Source organism: Lepidothrix coronata, unplaced genomic scaffold, assembly GCF_001604755.1.
Source record: "Lepidothrix coronata isolate B3197 unplaced genomic scaffold, Lepidothrix_coronata-1.0 Scaffold14, whole genome shotgun sequence".
NCBI lineage: Eukaryota > Metazoa > Chordata > Aves > Passeriformes > Pipridae > Lepidothrix > Lepidothrix coronata.
Window position 1 is genome coordinate 1,092,884 of NW_016690194.1, and position 16,818 is coordinate 1,109,701.

General features: G+C 40.8%; 1 protein-coding gene across 3 annotated transcripts in view; it reads left to right on the forward strand.

Moving 5' to 3' along the window:
- The window catches only part of ADAMTSL1 (ADAMTS like 1), a 375,877-nt gene that overhangs the window by 261,210 nt on the left and 97,849 nt on the right, over positions 1 to 16,818 (forward strand). For all 3 annotated transcript variants that reach the window (XM_017806263.1, XM_017806264.1, XM_017806265.1), the window contains 2 exons: positions 13,626 to 13,737; positions 14,337 to 14,475. In XM_017806263.1, coding sequence (XP_017661752.1) covers positions 13,626 to 13,737; positions 14,337 to 14,475 — 251 coding nt within the window. The remainder of the gene's footprint in view (positions 1 to 13,625; positions 13,738 to 14,336; positions 14,476 to 16,818) is intronic.

The window sequence follows — 16,818 nt, forward strand, 5'->3', positions numbered from 1 at the left end:
GAGTAGCTGAATTGTATAACTACTGGATTTCTTTGCTTTGGGTTTCTTTACTTTGTAATAGTAATTCCTCATGTGCTAAACTATTGGCAGTCTCTTCACAGGGTATGTAAATGGTTGTCCTGGGTTGCACAAAAATTCTGGTATCCACCTTTTCACCAAATATGCCTTTTTGGCTTTTTGGTGTTTTGCCTTCTTTAAAGAGATTGAACTGCTAGTGTTTAATGACATTAGACCACCTACAGTGACCTCCCTGGTGCTGTCAGAGACTGGACTACTGGTGCTCATGGCTCCATCAGCAATGTGCTTTGCTGATGTGTGCTTTGCTAACAATGGTGCAGAGTAGCCACCCAGGCCAGGTGCCAAACGTGTGCACAGAATCATAGAGTCAACTGAGTTGGAAAAGACCTCTGAGATCATCAAGTCCAACCCTTGAGCCAACACCACTGTGGTTACTAGACCATAGCACTAAGTACCACATCCAATCTCATCTTAAAAACCTCCAGGGACGGAGAATCCACCACCTACCTGGGCAGCCCATTCCAATGTCTGATTACTCTCTCTGTAAAAAATTTCTTCCTAATATTCAACCTAAACCTCCCCTGGCAGAGCTTAAGACTGTGCCCTCTTCTCCTACTGCTGGTTGCCTGGGAGAAGAGACCAATGCCCACCTGGCTACAACCTCCTTTCAGGTAGTTGTAGGGAGTGATGAGGTCTTCCCTGAGCCTCCTCTTCTCCAGGCTGAACAACCCCAGCTCCCTCAGCCTCTCCTCATAGGACTTGTGCTCCAGTCCCTTCACCAGCCTTGTTGCTCTTCTCTGGACCTGCTCCAACACCTCAATATCCTTCCTGAACTGAGGGGCCCAAAACTGGACACAGTACTGAAGAAGTGGCCTCACCAGCCTGAGTACAGGGGAAGAATCACTTCCCTGGTCCTGCTGGCCACACTGTTCCTGATCCAGGCCAAGATGCCATTGGCCACCTGGGCACACTGCTGGCTCATGTTCAGCTTTCTGTCCATCCACACTCCCAGGTCCCTTTCTGCCTGGCTGCTCTCCAACCACTCTGTGCCCAGCCTGTAGCACTGCAGGGGGTTGTTGTAGCCAAAGTGCAGGACCTGGCACTTGGCCTTGTTGAACCTCATCCCATTGGAATCAGACCATCCCTCCAGCTTGCCCAGGTCCCTCTGAAGAGCCCTCCTGCCTTCCAGGATATCAACACTCCCCCCCAGCTTGGTGGGGAGTCTGCAAATTTGCTAATGGTACACTCAATCCCCTCATCTGATCATCAGTAAAGATATTAAACAGAACTGGGCCCAACACTGATCCCTGGGGGATCAGTGACCAGCTGCCAACTGGGTGCAGCACTGTTCACCACCATCCTCTGGGCCTGGCCATCCAGCCAGTTCCTAACCCAGCACAGAGTACCTCTGTCCAAGCCATCGGCTGCCAGCTTTTCCAGGAGAATGCTGTGGGAGATGGTGTCAAAGGCTTTGCTGAAGTCCAGATAGACCACATCCACAGCCTTCCCCTCATCTACCAGGTGGATCACCTGATCATAAAAGGAGATCAGGTTGGTCAGACAGGACCTGTCCTTCCTAAAGCTTTGCTGGCTGGTTCTGATCCCTTGTCCATCCTGTAGGTGTTGTGTGATTGCACTTAGGATGATCTGCTGCATAACCTTTCCACCCACTGAGGTCAGGCTGACAGACCTGTAGTTTCCTGGGTCTTCCTTCTAACCCTTTTTGTGGATGGATGTGACATTCGCCAACTTCCAATCATCTGGGACCTCCCCAGGGAGCCAGGACTGTTGGTAAATGATGGAGAGTGGCTTGGCAAGCTCTTCCACCAGCTACCTCATCACCTTGGGATGGATGCCACCTGGTCCCATAGACCTGTGAGGATCCAAGTGGCTCAACAAGTTGCTAACTGTTCCCTCCTGGATTACAGGGGGGCTATTCAGCTTCCTGTCTCTGTCTACCAGCTCCAGAGTCCAGTTGTCCTGAGGACAACCTGTCTTACTGTTGAAACCTGAGGCAAAGAAGGTGTTAAATACCTCAGCCTCTTCCTCATCTTTGGTGACTATGTTTCCCCCCATGTCCAACAAAGAGTGAAGGTTTTCCTTGCCCCTCCTTTTGCTATTGATGTATTTGTAGAAGCACTTCTTGTTATCCCTAACAGAAGTGGCTAAATTGTGCCTTTGTCTCTCTAATTTTTTTTCTACATGACCTAACTATGTTCCTAAACTCTTCGTGAGTAGCCAGCCCTTTTTTCCATAGCCAGTAAGCTCTCTTTTTCCCCCCAATTTCCTTCAAAATCTCCCTGTTCAGCCAGACCAGTCATCTTCCCTGCCAGCTCGCCTCACAGCAGACTGGGACAGCCTGCTCCTGCACCTTCATAACCTCCTTCTTGAAGCATGTCCATCCCTCCTGGACCCCTTTGTTTTCAAGGCCTGTTTCCCAAAGTACCCTCTGAACCAGTCTTCTGAGTAGGCTGAAATCTGCCCTCTGGAAGTCCAGTTTTAGAGTTTTTCGTGTTCTTATTTCTTATATTGATAGTTTGAGAATTACAAATTTTTGACAGGCAGAAGACCTGGAAAACATGCCAGTAAACTTAAATTGTACTTGAACTATTTTTCTTAAATTCTGAAGATTTTCCTGTTTTGATGTTTTCAACGCAAAATTCTGATTCATGTGAATAGAAATGCCTTTTTTCTCTAAGAAGAATGTGTCATGTTTGATACAATCCTGATCAAATGAAGGTTAGTTTTGTTTGGAAATCTTTCTGTTTCTGTGATCTAGAGATCACAGTAGTAATACCACACAGGGGGACATGTCCTTTATTGGCAGAGCTGCCACTTAGGTGCTGCATCGCCAGTGTCAGATTTATTCATCTGTCTGTGCTAAAATATCTCCTCTCTTGATACTGTACACTTCTGACACAAAATAGAGAATCTGCAATCGTTTGAGCAGGATGAAGTAATACTGTCAGATGGGGTCTACAGATGACAATATAATGCAAACATTCATGATTGGTCGACTGTTTAAAGCAATCAGCACTGTAAATATGAACTCCATGAGTTATAGGCTTACTGAAACCATCAGTAGGAACTGCCAGGGAAGGTTTGGGGCTGGCAAAGTACAGCCTGTTATAGTCTGTTTCACTGGTGATTTTTGGATAGCTAGGGCCCTAACCCTGTGGCTGAGGTGTGAGCCAGCAAAGACCAGTGGGTGTAAAACAAGGTCTAGTAAAGGGTGTTGTCTAAGGCTTGGGGTTAGTTTGGAGGAGAAACCACTGTAGGCCTAAAACTAGACTAGACTATGTTTATATTGATTTTAAATCTCTGGTATCAAGATGAATGTTCATTTGTAGTGTCTGCACTGACTAAGCCTTTTGCATCAGGGATATATAGAGTTGGATCATGTAAATGTTTGTCTGGACTCTCTTACAGATTTTTGGATTAGAATTGCATTTGTATTGACATCTTTTTGTAGTGCTAGGGCTGATGAGCCTTGGCTAAGGGCTGCTGCTAGAAAAGACTGTCTGGCTCTTTTTTTTGTTCTGGTGGCTGGGGGTACTGCTTGCTGATTTAGAAATGGTATGGACTGGGTTCACTTGAGCAGAGTTGCTGCTGAGATTAGTATTTTGGCCACCAATTGCCCAAAAAGTCATGAAATACATCTCAAAACAGGATGCTGAATTACACAGAGCACTAGAGCAAGCCATACAACTCTTACCTCAGCTGCAATCTAGCACTGGCAGAAACTGCTGATGAGAGAAATGAATTTGATTAGAGTCCAGGTTAACAGAAGAAAATAAAGTTGAGCTTAGTCAAGACTTCAGGGACTTGGAAGGGCATGAGGAGATAATGTGTGTACAGGCAGCCAGCTGGCAGAGAGGTTGATGGGCCTCGTCGGGCTATGGCCAAGATTGGATTAAATATCACTTTAAAGCAGCACATAGTGATTTACTTGGTGGCATGAAATAAGAAATTATTTCAATAATCGCTTTAGGGCAGAGGCCAAAACATGCAAATCTGCTCTAGCAGCAAGGAGTTATTGCTTATGCTTCACATATTGTTGGATATTTGAAATATTACCATATGAGCGCTGGGGGTAAAGACAATAAGGGTCTTCAGTGTAATTTAATTCTGATACTGGTGACGTTTCCAGAAGAGATTATGCCTCATATTTGGGAGAAGGCTTCAGGTCAGGCAGAAAGTGGTGAAGAATCTTGGAAGCACTGTCAGATGGTGCTCCTGGAAGTAGATGAGATAGAATTAAAGCTGAGTGGACAGATATAGTAATAGTTCATGTTTAGTTGATTCCACTTTTATGTTATCAAGGTCAGCTGACTGAAACAGTTTGCTTCATCTAGAAGAGACCAATGGAATATCGTCCCTTCATTGTATAGCAATACTACTTCTTGAGATATGTGTCTTCCTGAGGTCATGTTTGCAGAGTGTAGATTGGATTTAGCCAGAAGCATGTCTGTAACATGATCTCTATCACTGGCTTTTATCAACCTATGTTTGCATTCAGTACTTCTTAGTAATAGTTAGAAAAATCACCCATTCTGATTTCATGATATCAAAAAAATAAACAATTGTTGTAATGATTTCTAGGTCAAGCTCAAGTAATGACCAGCCTAAAAAGAGATGTAATAATTATTTATCTTGACTAGATCATGTGACAAGTTCAGGAAAATTCTGCCCTTCTTCTCCTATTTTGGCAAATGTTGTGAAATTTGTGAAAAAACACGAAATAGCCTCTTTGAAAACAAGGTACAATTCTATTTCATATCCACCTTTTATTTCTGTTCAGTATAAGCTATTTCAATTACTAGAACATGATCATTCTCCTAATCAATATATTCCATTTACCCTTTAGATAATATTTAGGTCGTGGGATGGTTACTGCATTGAACTATACTCTGTGTAAAATGAAGAATACATCTAATTTTTAAACCCTTGGTGCAATATTTCCATCGATCCCTTCTGGTTTTCCCACTCTGAGAAACATGAAATTATTACTACTGTTTGCCTCCTTTCTCCATTACTTCCATATTTGACATCTCTGTCATCATCATCACTTGCCTCTTTCCTAGCATCTTCATACAACCATAGAAGAAAAATCAAAGATCATCTAGTTCCAACCCCCCCTTTCATGGGCAGGGACACCTTCCACTAGGTTGCTCAAAGCCCCATCCAACCTGGCCTTGAACACTTCCAAGAACAGAGCACCCACAACTTCTCTGAGCAACATTTTACAGTCTCTCACCACCCTCACCCTAAGAATTTCGTGCTAATATCTGAACTAAATCTACCCTCTTTCAGTTTAAAGGCATTACCCTGCATCCTATCCCTATGTGCACTTGTCAAAAGCCCCTCTCCAGCTCACTTCTAGCCCCTCTTAGGTACTGGGTGGCTGCTGTAAGGTCTAATCTGAGCCTTCTCTTCTGCAAGCTGAACTACCCCAACATTCTCAGCCATTCCTCATAAGAGAGGTGCTCCAGCCCTCTGGTCATCTTCATGGCTCTCCTCTGAATTCAATCCAGCAGTTCTATGTCCTTCTTACTCTATTTAGTGTTTAGTTTTTGTCAACGATCCATAAAAGGGTTATCCTTATTTCCCTTCTCTGTCCTTTTTCTGGTTCCAGTGTTGTTATGTAGTCACAGTTTTTTAAAATACACATAAATATGTAGTTTGCAACTAGTATTTAAATATATAAATGTATATTTTTCAAGTATCAATGCCCTATAAATAGATGCACAGTTTAATAAAATATAATACAATTATTTAATATTTATATAATATAAACAGATAATTTTATTGTATATAAATACATATGTTGAGAAAGAGTGAACTTGCTCTCTACAATTACCTGAAAGGAGGTTGTATTGAGGTTGGGGTCAGTCTCTTCTCCCAGGTAGCAAGTAATAATAATGGCCAGTCTTCACGAGCGAAGATTTGGGAAAGGTCATTAACCCTTCGAGCCTGCGCAGTGGATTTTTTAGGTGAGACACAGCGTGCGCTGAACTGAGCCCACCCTTTAATCCTGAGGTTCATCTGCCGGGGCCAAGCATGCTTGGACAGTGGCAGTGAAGGTCTCAGGACGTAGGTTTGTTTAGAGTGACCTTCTCTTAGATGGATTGCCTCACAGGGCTGATGAGCTCCATCTGCCCGGGGGGCCGGGAATCGAACCCGGGTCGCAGCGGTGAGAGTCCTGCACCCTAACCACTAGACCACCAGAGGCCCTTAGCAAGTAATAGGACAAAAATAAATAGCCTCAAGTTGTGCTGGTGGGGGTTAGACTTAATATTAGGAAAAATTTCTTCACTGAAAGGCTGATTAAGCATTGGAACAGGCTGCCTAGGGAAGTGCAGATTTAACAGGCTTGGAAGCATTCAAAAAATGAGTAGATGTGGTGCTTAGAGACATGGTTTAGTGGTGGACTTGGCAGTGTTAGGTTAGTGCTTGGACTTGATGATCTTTTCCAATCTTTATGATTCTATATGTATAAGAATCAGGACACAAATATATTCTATTTGCCTGTGTTCTGTTCTCTCCTTTTTCCTTCCGTTCTGTAAAATTCCATTAGTCTTTTTAGCTGTTCCTGCACACTGAGCTGATATTTTCAGAGAAATACCTCATTGCTGCGGTCCGAAGAGGGGATGGAACACAAGGAAGGGTGCAAGTAGAGTCCTTTATTCGCGCATGCACGCTGTCTTTTATCAGCTTGGGAGGGGAAAGGGCCAGAACATAGGGCAGAGCATGAGACAGACAAGCGGGGGGAGGGGGGGGGGCGACAAACCAGGATAGGGACATGGGCAAAAGGGGGAGGAGCGGGGGAAGCAGGGAGCAGGCAACCTCATGGCAAGCCTGGGCATGTCCAGGCTGTGCACTGTGTAATGTGAATACAATGAAACCACATAATAACAGTAAAGTCCATATAATAACTGCAATGTCCATATAATAAAATCCTGTCAATTGCTGTATGTTTTTCTCCATGCCTGGAACTGTTCCCATCGCATCTCATCACTCTCTGCAACTACCTAAAAGGAGGCTGTAGCCAGGTAGGCATTGGTCTCTTCTCCCAGGCAACCAGCAGTAGGAGAAGAGGGCACAGTCTTAAGCTCTGCCAGGGGAGGTTTAGGTTGAATATTAGGAAGAAATTTTTTACAGAGAGAGTAATCAGACATTGGAATGGGCTGCCCAGGGAGGTGGTGGATTCTCCGTCCCTGGAGGTTTTTAAGATGAGATTGGATGTGGCATTTAGTGCCATGGTCTAGTAACCACAGTGGTGTTGGCTCAAGGGTTGGACTTGATGATCTCAGAGGTCTTTTCCAACCCAGCTGATTCTATGATTCAATACCTACAGCAACGCTACTGCTATTCTGAATAGTAATAAATAATGTTGACAAGACTTTTGTGTATAACTAGCATATATAATTAACTGGATTTTCTCATAGGCATTGTTTCTTTTTTTACTGAACTTGAATTTAATCTTTCAAAAGTTTGAGTGCTTTCACAGATGGTTTCAATTTTAGGTACTGTTCATAATTTTTTTTCTGTAGCAAACTTGGTAAGCTCATGGTGGACCCTTTATCTGGCTCATCTGAGGGTCTGGCTAACAACTTACTAGCACACATCCGTGAAAGATTCCTCAGGTCCTTCATCAATGGCAAGAGCAGGTTGTAGGACTATGCTTTGTTACCCAATCATCAGTTCATGGGAGGAGGATCTTATAGAAGAATCTGTCTAGGACCTTAGGTGAAGGAGCTAGAAGAAAACCTGGAAGAATAAAGCTACCTTTATTTCTTTGGCAAAGCAAACCACAGTGTTCATAAAACATTACCCTTCTCCTGGTACTCTGAGTTCTGTTCTTTTTTTTACATTCTGTCTACTCACCCAATAATGGAGGTAAAGATTATTGGACTGCAGTTTCATTCATTACTCATGAAAAGCCTCCTGAAAAATGTTACCATTTCTGTCTATACTCCTGTGTTTTAAACCATAGTTTATTCATGTAAGTAGGCTGAATGTGATCATACATGATTTGCATTCCTGTGCTCTTCGAAGAGTACGATTTGAAACCTCTGTATGGATGCTATTTGGATCTGAAGGTATGTTACCATTAATCTTACCTACTACTTTAAAATACTGCTAATTTGAAATGTACTGTCAGGTTTTTAGGCAATAGAGACGTTTTCTTAGACATGTCATTTTCTCTTCCTCTGACAAATTATTTGTAATTTTTCCTTTTCTTTTTCTGTAACTTTTTTCAAGTTCTGTAAGTGTATCTCTCAATAATCTGTCCGTTTTAAGTACTAAGAAGGCTTGGTGCCAACCTTGTTCATTTTTCATCATTTTGACAATTTGTGTGTGGCAAACATTACCTTTTTAATTTGTTAATTTTATTTTTATACAGTATCAGTCACAATAGGATCCTCTTTTTTACATTGATTTCTTAAGTATCGTAATTATTAAATTAAGATTAATAAATATTCTCCACTGAGGATTAAGGTGGCTTGCTCAAAGGTGAACACTCTTACTCTGGGAGCATTTTGATGGTGTTGAAATGGTCTTTCCGTAGATGACTGGGATGTTATGGGTGGTATCCACAGCAGAGATGCTGCAGGTCTGATTTTGGTGTATTTGGGTTGCCTTTGGTGGAATGACTTTTGTCTTCTCCTTTGAGAAACTTCTACATTTGTTGCATTTAATAGTGGATTCTGTACAGATTATTAACTGTTATAGCTAATAATGCAGGCTCCATTGCTGCCAGCTATCCTAGCCAATCCATTGCAGTGATTTTCTCTTTTGTTCTTCCTTTGGAGAGAATAATGAAATTTGATAAAATTTTGGACTTTTTATTTTGGCTTTGTGACAGAATTAATCTAAAGGCTTTTTAACATCCTCATCACCTAAAGGAACAGTGTTTAATCCAATATTGGGGCATGGTGAGCAAGTTCAATTCAGAGATGTTTTGTAAAGTATGTAAATCAGTGATAATGTAGTTTCACAGTGATTTCTCTCGTTGATTGAGAAGCTAAATTGTGAAGCAACAGATAAGATGTAAGAAAGACAACCCAAGCTGATACAACACAGGATGGGGACAAGAATGCGGAAGTGGACAGTAGACGTTTCCCCAGAGATCAAAGGCAGAACTCCTTTCAGCATTCCAAGGGAATTAAAGGGCAAACTCAGGAGTTGTGATGTGTTCCTGTCTTAGACCATATGCTTGAAAGCTTTCGCATCTCTCAGTATTTACATTTCTTGCATTTCTTATGTTATTTTAAACAAGCTTGTAAAGCTATTTTCCTGTGACAGTGTCTGGTTCCTATTTCTGCTTCATGAACAAACTATTAATAGCAACAAATCTCTTGTACATCCTGTTTCTTTTTCAGTGTAAAGTATCACTAGATATGAACAGCAGTATTGAAGCACTCTAGGTAAACAAATGAACTTTTTTTTACTGACATGAAAGACAAAAAATTACATATGCCGGACAAGGTTAGTTCTCCACACCCTCATTCCAGTTTCTTTGTATGCTACTTGGAAGACTTCATTATTTAGTTTCTTATTAATATCAACCTGATAATTTGGGATTTGGAACTTGCAGAAAGCATTTGTAATAGTAATGTGGAAAAATCCATTAGAACTTTTATAGTAGGCATGGTGGCATGGATCATAGTATACCAGGTAAAATTGTGTAAGACAAAAGTGGCTGAAGTGTGTCCAGAGAAGGGCAACAAAGCTGGTAAAGGGTCTAGAGAGTAGGTCATATGAGGACCAGCTGAGGTTGTTTAGTCTGGAGAAGAGGAGGTTCAGGAGAGACCTTGTCACTCTCTACAACTATCTGAAAGGAGGTTGTAGTGAGGTGGGAATCAGCCTCTTCTTCTACATAACCCATGACAGGACACAAGGAAATGACCTCAAGGTGCACCAGGGTGGTTCAGGCCTTATGTCTGAGGACATGAGGACATAAGGACATAAGGAAGAACTTCTTCACTGAAAGGGTAGTTAAGCATTGGGATGGGCTGCCCAAGGTGGTAGTGGAGACACCATTCCTAGAAGGGTTCCAGAAATGACTGAATGTTGCACTTAATGCATGGTCTAATTGACATGGTGGTGTTTGGTCAAAGGTTGGACTCCATGATCCTAGAGGTCTTTTCAACATTAATGATTCTGTGAATCTGTGGTATGAAATAATAATTCCCTTTCTGTGTCCCTAGTTTGAGACACACACACAAACACACGAAAGACAGAAATGGTCTTTCCTCCTCCCCCCTGCCAACAACTGCATAAAATGAGAACATCTTATTGAATACACTTTTCATAGCTAAGTTGTACAAATAACATTGATAATTACTGCTGGTTATGACTGCTGGTTATAAACTGCTGATTAAATTTCAAAACTGTCCAAATGAACTTACTGTAGTTTTGTAGGGCAGTCCATGTGTTCTTCAGTGAACAGAGTTTTGGAACTATAGGAAAAACTACAAAATGCAAAGGTGAGGTCAGATCTTGCAGTCTGTTGTTCACAGGACAGATTAGAACAATCAAAATAACTCTAAAAGATGACACATTTTGTGTTCAAATTTTTATCTTGTTTTTGTGCAGCTTTCTGTGGATATCCCTCAAACCAAAGTTTATCAACTCTAAACTTCACCTGGGCAACAGCTTGTACTTCTGTTGCACCATCCCAGACAGTCATTTACAAAATCAATTTAAAAAACAGTGTAAAAGTGATGATTCTTTTTTTCCAAGGTCTTTCTACAAGAAAAACAATATCTCTGTTGAGAGTGACTGTAGGCTAAACAGTGGGTATTCTGAGATCTCTAGATTTAACCTGCTCGTTATATGACTGACTTATATGACTTATGTGACCTCTTCGCTCTCATTAATTGACAAGGGCTGCTGTCTTGTTAGGAATGCTCCAAATTCCCTTGAAACCTAGAGGAAGTCAAGGATGATCGGTTGGTGCAATGCACAAATGCAGGGCTGAGTGCTCTGCAAGACCTGAGTACTTCTGCCTTCTGCTATTAATAAATTTAGATAGGATTTTATTTGGGAATACAATAATCAGTTGCCATTTTTTCTAGCTCAGTAACCTAAGGATGCGAAAATAACTGTTAGTTAAAAGGCTAACTAAAGATTTTTAAGTGATGACCGTCTCTTTTTGAAGCTTCAACTTTTCTCACTAGCAGGATGTTTCTAATACTGCAAGGGTAAAAAAAAATTCCTCGTACTAGCTGAGTATTTCAATGTGTGGGATTTGGCCCTGTACAGCCAAATCAGGACATTTCTTACAGCATTTAGCTATTAAGTCTCACTCTGAGTTTTGCAGGGCTCAAGCAGTCACTGATGTTTTCTCCTGTATAAAGATCTTAGCTTTAACAAACTGTCAAACAAAATCAAAAATAATGTTTTGCTGTGTTGAAACACCATATATTGTTCCTCTTCTGCTTATAGTACTCCTTAGAAAAAACCAAAACAATACTGTGTCTGCTTCTTTCATATGCTTATTTTGTATCATTTTTGCTTATGGCTGGGGTTCACTGTGATACTTTCCCATCTATGTTGTTATCATGGCTCTATGAGTGACTCCCACGTTAGGCTGGAGAAGATGTATATCTGTCTTTTCTCTGTGTCAGAACAGACAGATAATTGCAGACATGCAGGAATAGTCTGCAGAGAGAGGAACACTTCTTTCTTCCTGATTTTTTTTAATGCAAAGTCTTTTTTCTTCCCTTCCTTTTATAGTAGGCTCTGTGTGAGCTCTTGGTTTGTGCTTGGTGATTCACTGCAGACTGTACTGCTGAGTAGATCTTCTGAGTTTAGGAATCACTGGTGATCCTTAGAAAACAGAGTAAAAGCAGAATTCTCCCCAGTGAATGCCTCTTCTGCACGTTCACATCAGAGACCTCCCTGAATGGCTTCCAGCACAACAGAAGAATTTTCTCGGGAGTGCTTCAGGCTTCATGAGCTGAGAAAGACCCATCTGAAGTGCATAGTTAAAGCAGCATCCTCTCACAAGGAATTAGATATCCTATTTCTGACACGCAGACTCAAATAATATTAATCTGTGCAAAAGGCCTTCCATTTGCTGAAGCAGTAGTATTGCTACAGCTGCTTTTTTTTTTCCTTTTGGGAATTTACATCACTGCTTAATTAGAAAAGGGCAGCCTTAGTCTCAGTGGACCAGACCTCTTAACACCCATAAACATTTTTGCCCTCCTCCTGCTCTTCAAGATATACTTTGATTTGTAATCATGTTTCTGTCCATCTACAGGGAAAACAAAACAAACCCAAATTTCACAGTTCATCTCAATGTGTCATATTTTTGCTTCTGTTTCACAGACCACTCTTTGGCAGTGTCTCTTGGTGTTTGGAAAGAGAGAAAAGGAAAGTCAGTTTGAAAAATGGTGTTTCCAAAACTGAGAAACTTGTTCAAAACATGAGAGAAAAAAAAAAAAAGGAGCCAGCAGCAAAATACTTTAAGCTGTCTGATAAAAAGAACAAGGAGGATTGCACCTAAGAGTACTCGTACTGTCTTGGAGAAGGGTCCATCTATTTTAGTTGTGATTGGCGGTTTTCTCTACTGTGATAGCATCGTGCCACTGATGCAGAGATGCTCAAGCAACACTGAGACACTATGTTCTGTGACAAATAACCAACTAGGAGAGGTTTTTTGTTCTTCCCTTGTCAGCTGTTTATGCAGAGCCTTAGATAAAAGGACAAGTGAAATCCTGCAGAGATTTTGAAGTCCTCATAACTGTACAGATACCAAATAGGAAGGATTTTTTACTGGGCCAGGTGCAAGTGGTGCTACTTTAGCAGTGTGAAGGTCTTATTGCACTCCTGGCACTACAAACTCTTGTTTATGTAGGAAATCCATTCAGCACACATAGTACCAGAGGCATACTAGCTCTTAAGCTCAGGTGGCTTAAAAGTTGGCAGTACTTGTAGGTTCTGAAGATGTCTTTCCAGATGTGCTCTTAGCTCCAGCCGAGAGTCCACAACTATGACTGAAAGAAGCATTTTTATAAGGAAAATAAAGTAAGCAGGATGGACTTATAATAATGACAGTACCACAAAGAAAATGAAAAAACCTTCACTTCGGGAAAAAAAAGTCTAGAATTAAAATTTTTGTATTATTTTTGTGTCTCACAGCACAGCCTCCCATTTTTTACTCTGTACTGTCAATATATTATACCTAGTCTTCAAATGTTTTTTGGGAAATATTAGAGATCTAAAATCCAAGTCCATGTGTCAGGGACAGCAGATAATGGTAGGTAATTTTCTGATGAAGTAAAGATCATTCCATGTCCTCTGTCTCTGTAAAATTATTCAGGAGCGCTAACCATGCATTTGCATTCGCTGTTTCAGAACATGGTCTCAATAATAGTCACTGATTATGCCCAGAAATTTATTTTACTGTGTTTTCCAATAAAGATTTTGCTACCAATCTGTGATTCGTTTTGTGTATTTCATTTTCCTATTGCAAAGTATATCTGGTATTTCATGTAGCTGCAAGATGTCTCATACCTGCGAGATGCATATGGCAGAATACTTCTTCCCAGCATTTACATCAGTTTCACTCTTTGATGTTACCTCTTTTTCAGATTCGTTATGCTGGTGCTGCTGACAGTTCAGTTCAGTTCATCTTCTATCAGCCTATCATTCACCGATGGAGGGAAACTGATTTTTTTCCTTGTTCGGCATCCTGTGGAGGAGGTAATGAATTACCACTGTAATCCAAAAAGTCATTTGCATACAGGACCTGTCCCAGTTGCTACCCTTGGTTTTGGATCTTTAAAATGGGCAAAATCTGAAAATGAAAATAGTTACAACTAAATTAAGGGAGTGATTTAGCAACGTGGTAGTAGGTTGTAGTTTTTTAGCATTGTGCACACTCCATACATAAAGTACATCTTGATATCCACATCTGCATTTAATGCTACAGCTGTCAAACATAAGGGCTCATGGGATTTGGGCCTGCTTTGGAATCACAAGATGTCTCCATTTGTTCCCTGTCTATATTGAAACTGAGGGCACAACTGTTGATGATCAAGAAACCTCAGCCTTTGATTTTGCTTTTTTTGTTCTAGGCTTCGGAAATTTTGTTTGACCATACTGGTTATCTTTTTGTTTCCTACTACATGTGATTTACATTGCTGTTTTCAATCTGGTCGGTAAATCTACAGCTGTTATGTGCAAAAGCACTGAAGCAAACTGAAATTAGTTTGCTTTTTACCAAATCAGAACTTGGATGCATTTCAGAGAGAGACAGGAAGAGCACCACATCTCATATTATTTATTCTACTGTATTGCAGGTTATCAACTGACATCTGCTGAGTGTTTTGATCTGAGAAGCAGCCGGGTAGTGGCAGATCAATACTGCCACTATTTTCCTGAAAATATCAAGCCAAAGCCAAAACTTCAAGAGTGTAATCTGGATCCTTGTCCTGCAAGGTCAGTCAGCTTGAATTTTAAAAGAGGCTGAGGTCTAAAGGAGTAAAAATAGGAAAATATTCTGTTGCTATTGCACACAATGTCATTTATCCTATATAATGCAACCTCTTCCTCATCTGAAAATGCACTGTGTAGAAGAACACCTCTGTTTAGCACCTTCACCATTGCAAGGACTGATTTGAAATGGTTGTTTCTTCCCTTCAAAATGCATTTTGCCTCATTAATCATTACAAAGTACAAGAAAACAAATGGTCCATGATTCCATCCCCATGATCAGCATGTCTCTTAAGTGTTAGTAAGATGGGAAAAACTCTTCTTCAGTAAAAATGTTGTTGGAAAATTACTGTCATCACAATTAGAGGAATTATTTTTATGTGTTTTTTTTTTAAACATCCTTCTTAATAAAAAGCTTAGTTGCAGTTATGGTAGCTTGTAAGAATGTAATAAGTAAATTTTTTCTAATTATCAGTATTCTTTTGCCCTGCACAAAAGTCTCCTCCCTGCTACCCCACGGAGTCACAGAGTGGGTAAAGTTGGAAGGGATCACAGTGGGTCATCTAGTCTGATCTCCCTTTTCAAGCAGGATCATCCTAGAGCACATTACACAGGATTGCATCCAGGTGGTTCTTAAGATGGTTAGATTTACCTGTCACAGTACAAATGAGAAAGTAATTTTATGTAGTTGCTTTATTTATTTATTTACTTTTTAATTCTAAGCTGCTTTTTAAAAAAAAATACAGTTCTGTGCCAAATATGTAATTCGCCTTTTGGAATTTATGGATATTTTTCATACTTTTCCCAATGATTTTAATTGACATATTCTCAAATGGTAAGACAGATGACTGCACAGTGCATAGGAGGAAAGAGAGAAGAAAAATAACAACTGGCAGATGTCAGAAAGCAATTTTTGTTTTATATAAGACACACCAAGGCAAAGTTGTTGATATAAAGACCCTGAGGGAATGGAGAGTCATTTAGAAGTACAGCTAAGTCATCCCAGGGTACACGCTGTAACAGAGAGGAATTGGCTTTTTGGAAACATCCTCACAGAATGCCAAATTGCAAATGATAACACCTATTTCAGGCACTGTGAAGAGATCAGTTTTTAGCAGTCTATTGCAATGATAATTAAATCATGTGTTGCTTAGAACTTGAAATCTCTGCACCTTGAACAAGTCATTTTTTATAAAGGGAAGATACTATTGTACTGAAAAGATGTGCTGTTTAAAGCGAGAGGTTTTTCTGGAGGCTGACACCAAAGGACAGCTTTCTCAGCAGTCCTTTTCATTAAGTAGGTGTTTTTTTTAAGTATCCACTTAAATGTTTAGGTAGGGACATTGGCTTTTACCAATCTGTAAAGTACTAAGACCATATGAAAGAATATATAAATGCAAAGTATGTGGTAGTTCTTCAAGATTCACATTGATAACCTGATAAAATGATCAGAATACTACCTATATATCAGGACTAAGCATGGTGCTTCAGATATGTAACTCATATTGGTATTGCAACTGGGAATTAGACTCACTGCAAAAATAGGCATTCAGAAACCAATGTTACCTGTACCTGTGGTGTTACTGTAGATGTCACCTACCCAGCTCTGAAGGGAAATAGTAGTAGTTTTACAGAATAACACATGGGAAGCGTTAAGGGATACCATCTCTTTGAGGACCTCAGTAACTGTTTCTCAACACAAAGTGTTCTTGTAGCACAGGGAGATAATGCCACAATGTGGCATCTTCAGAGAGCACCTAAGTACAGTATCACCCACCTTAGTGTCAGGAATCTTTTCACAAGCCTGTCGTCTGTCCAGTGATAATCATAGCTCTCATGCATATGCTGGCTCAGATGCTAACCTGTTTACTTCTATGGTGAACTTTTTCATGTCTTCCCAGTGTTTCCTTTCACTCAATGAATTAGCTGTCCACAGCCAACTTAAGCTACTTCAACTTTTTATTATTATGTGCTCATTACTAATAATATCTTTAACATAATCCAGACCATTGCTTAGATGGCACACTCCCTGCCATGCAGATCATTTACTCTCAAGTCTGACAGATTTCAGTGAAGGCTTAAGTCTGGGCTGTGTGAGTCCCCATCAGGAAAGAGGTATAATAGCTCCAGTCACCTGGGAGCACAGGCAGCCATGCAGCCGTAGCCCTATGAGTAGTACACCCCCAGGAAGACAGAGACCTCAGCAGAAGTGAAGGCTGTGAGCCAAAGGCGTGTGAGCATCCTGCAGAGGCTGGGCACTGGCACAGCAGGGTGCAGGACACCAGCAAACCAGCAGCAGGTGCCCCAACCCACTCCTGTACTTGGCACATCGTCCTCGTGCGGGGTCAC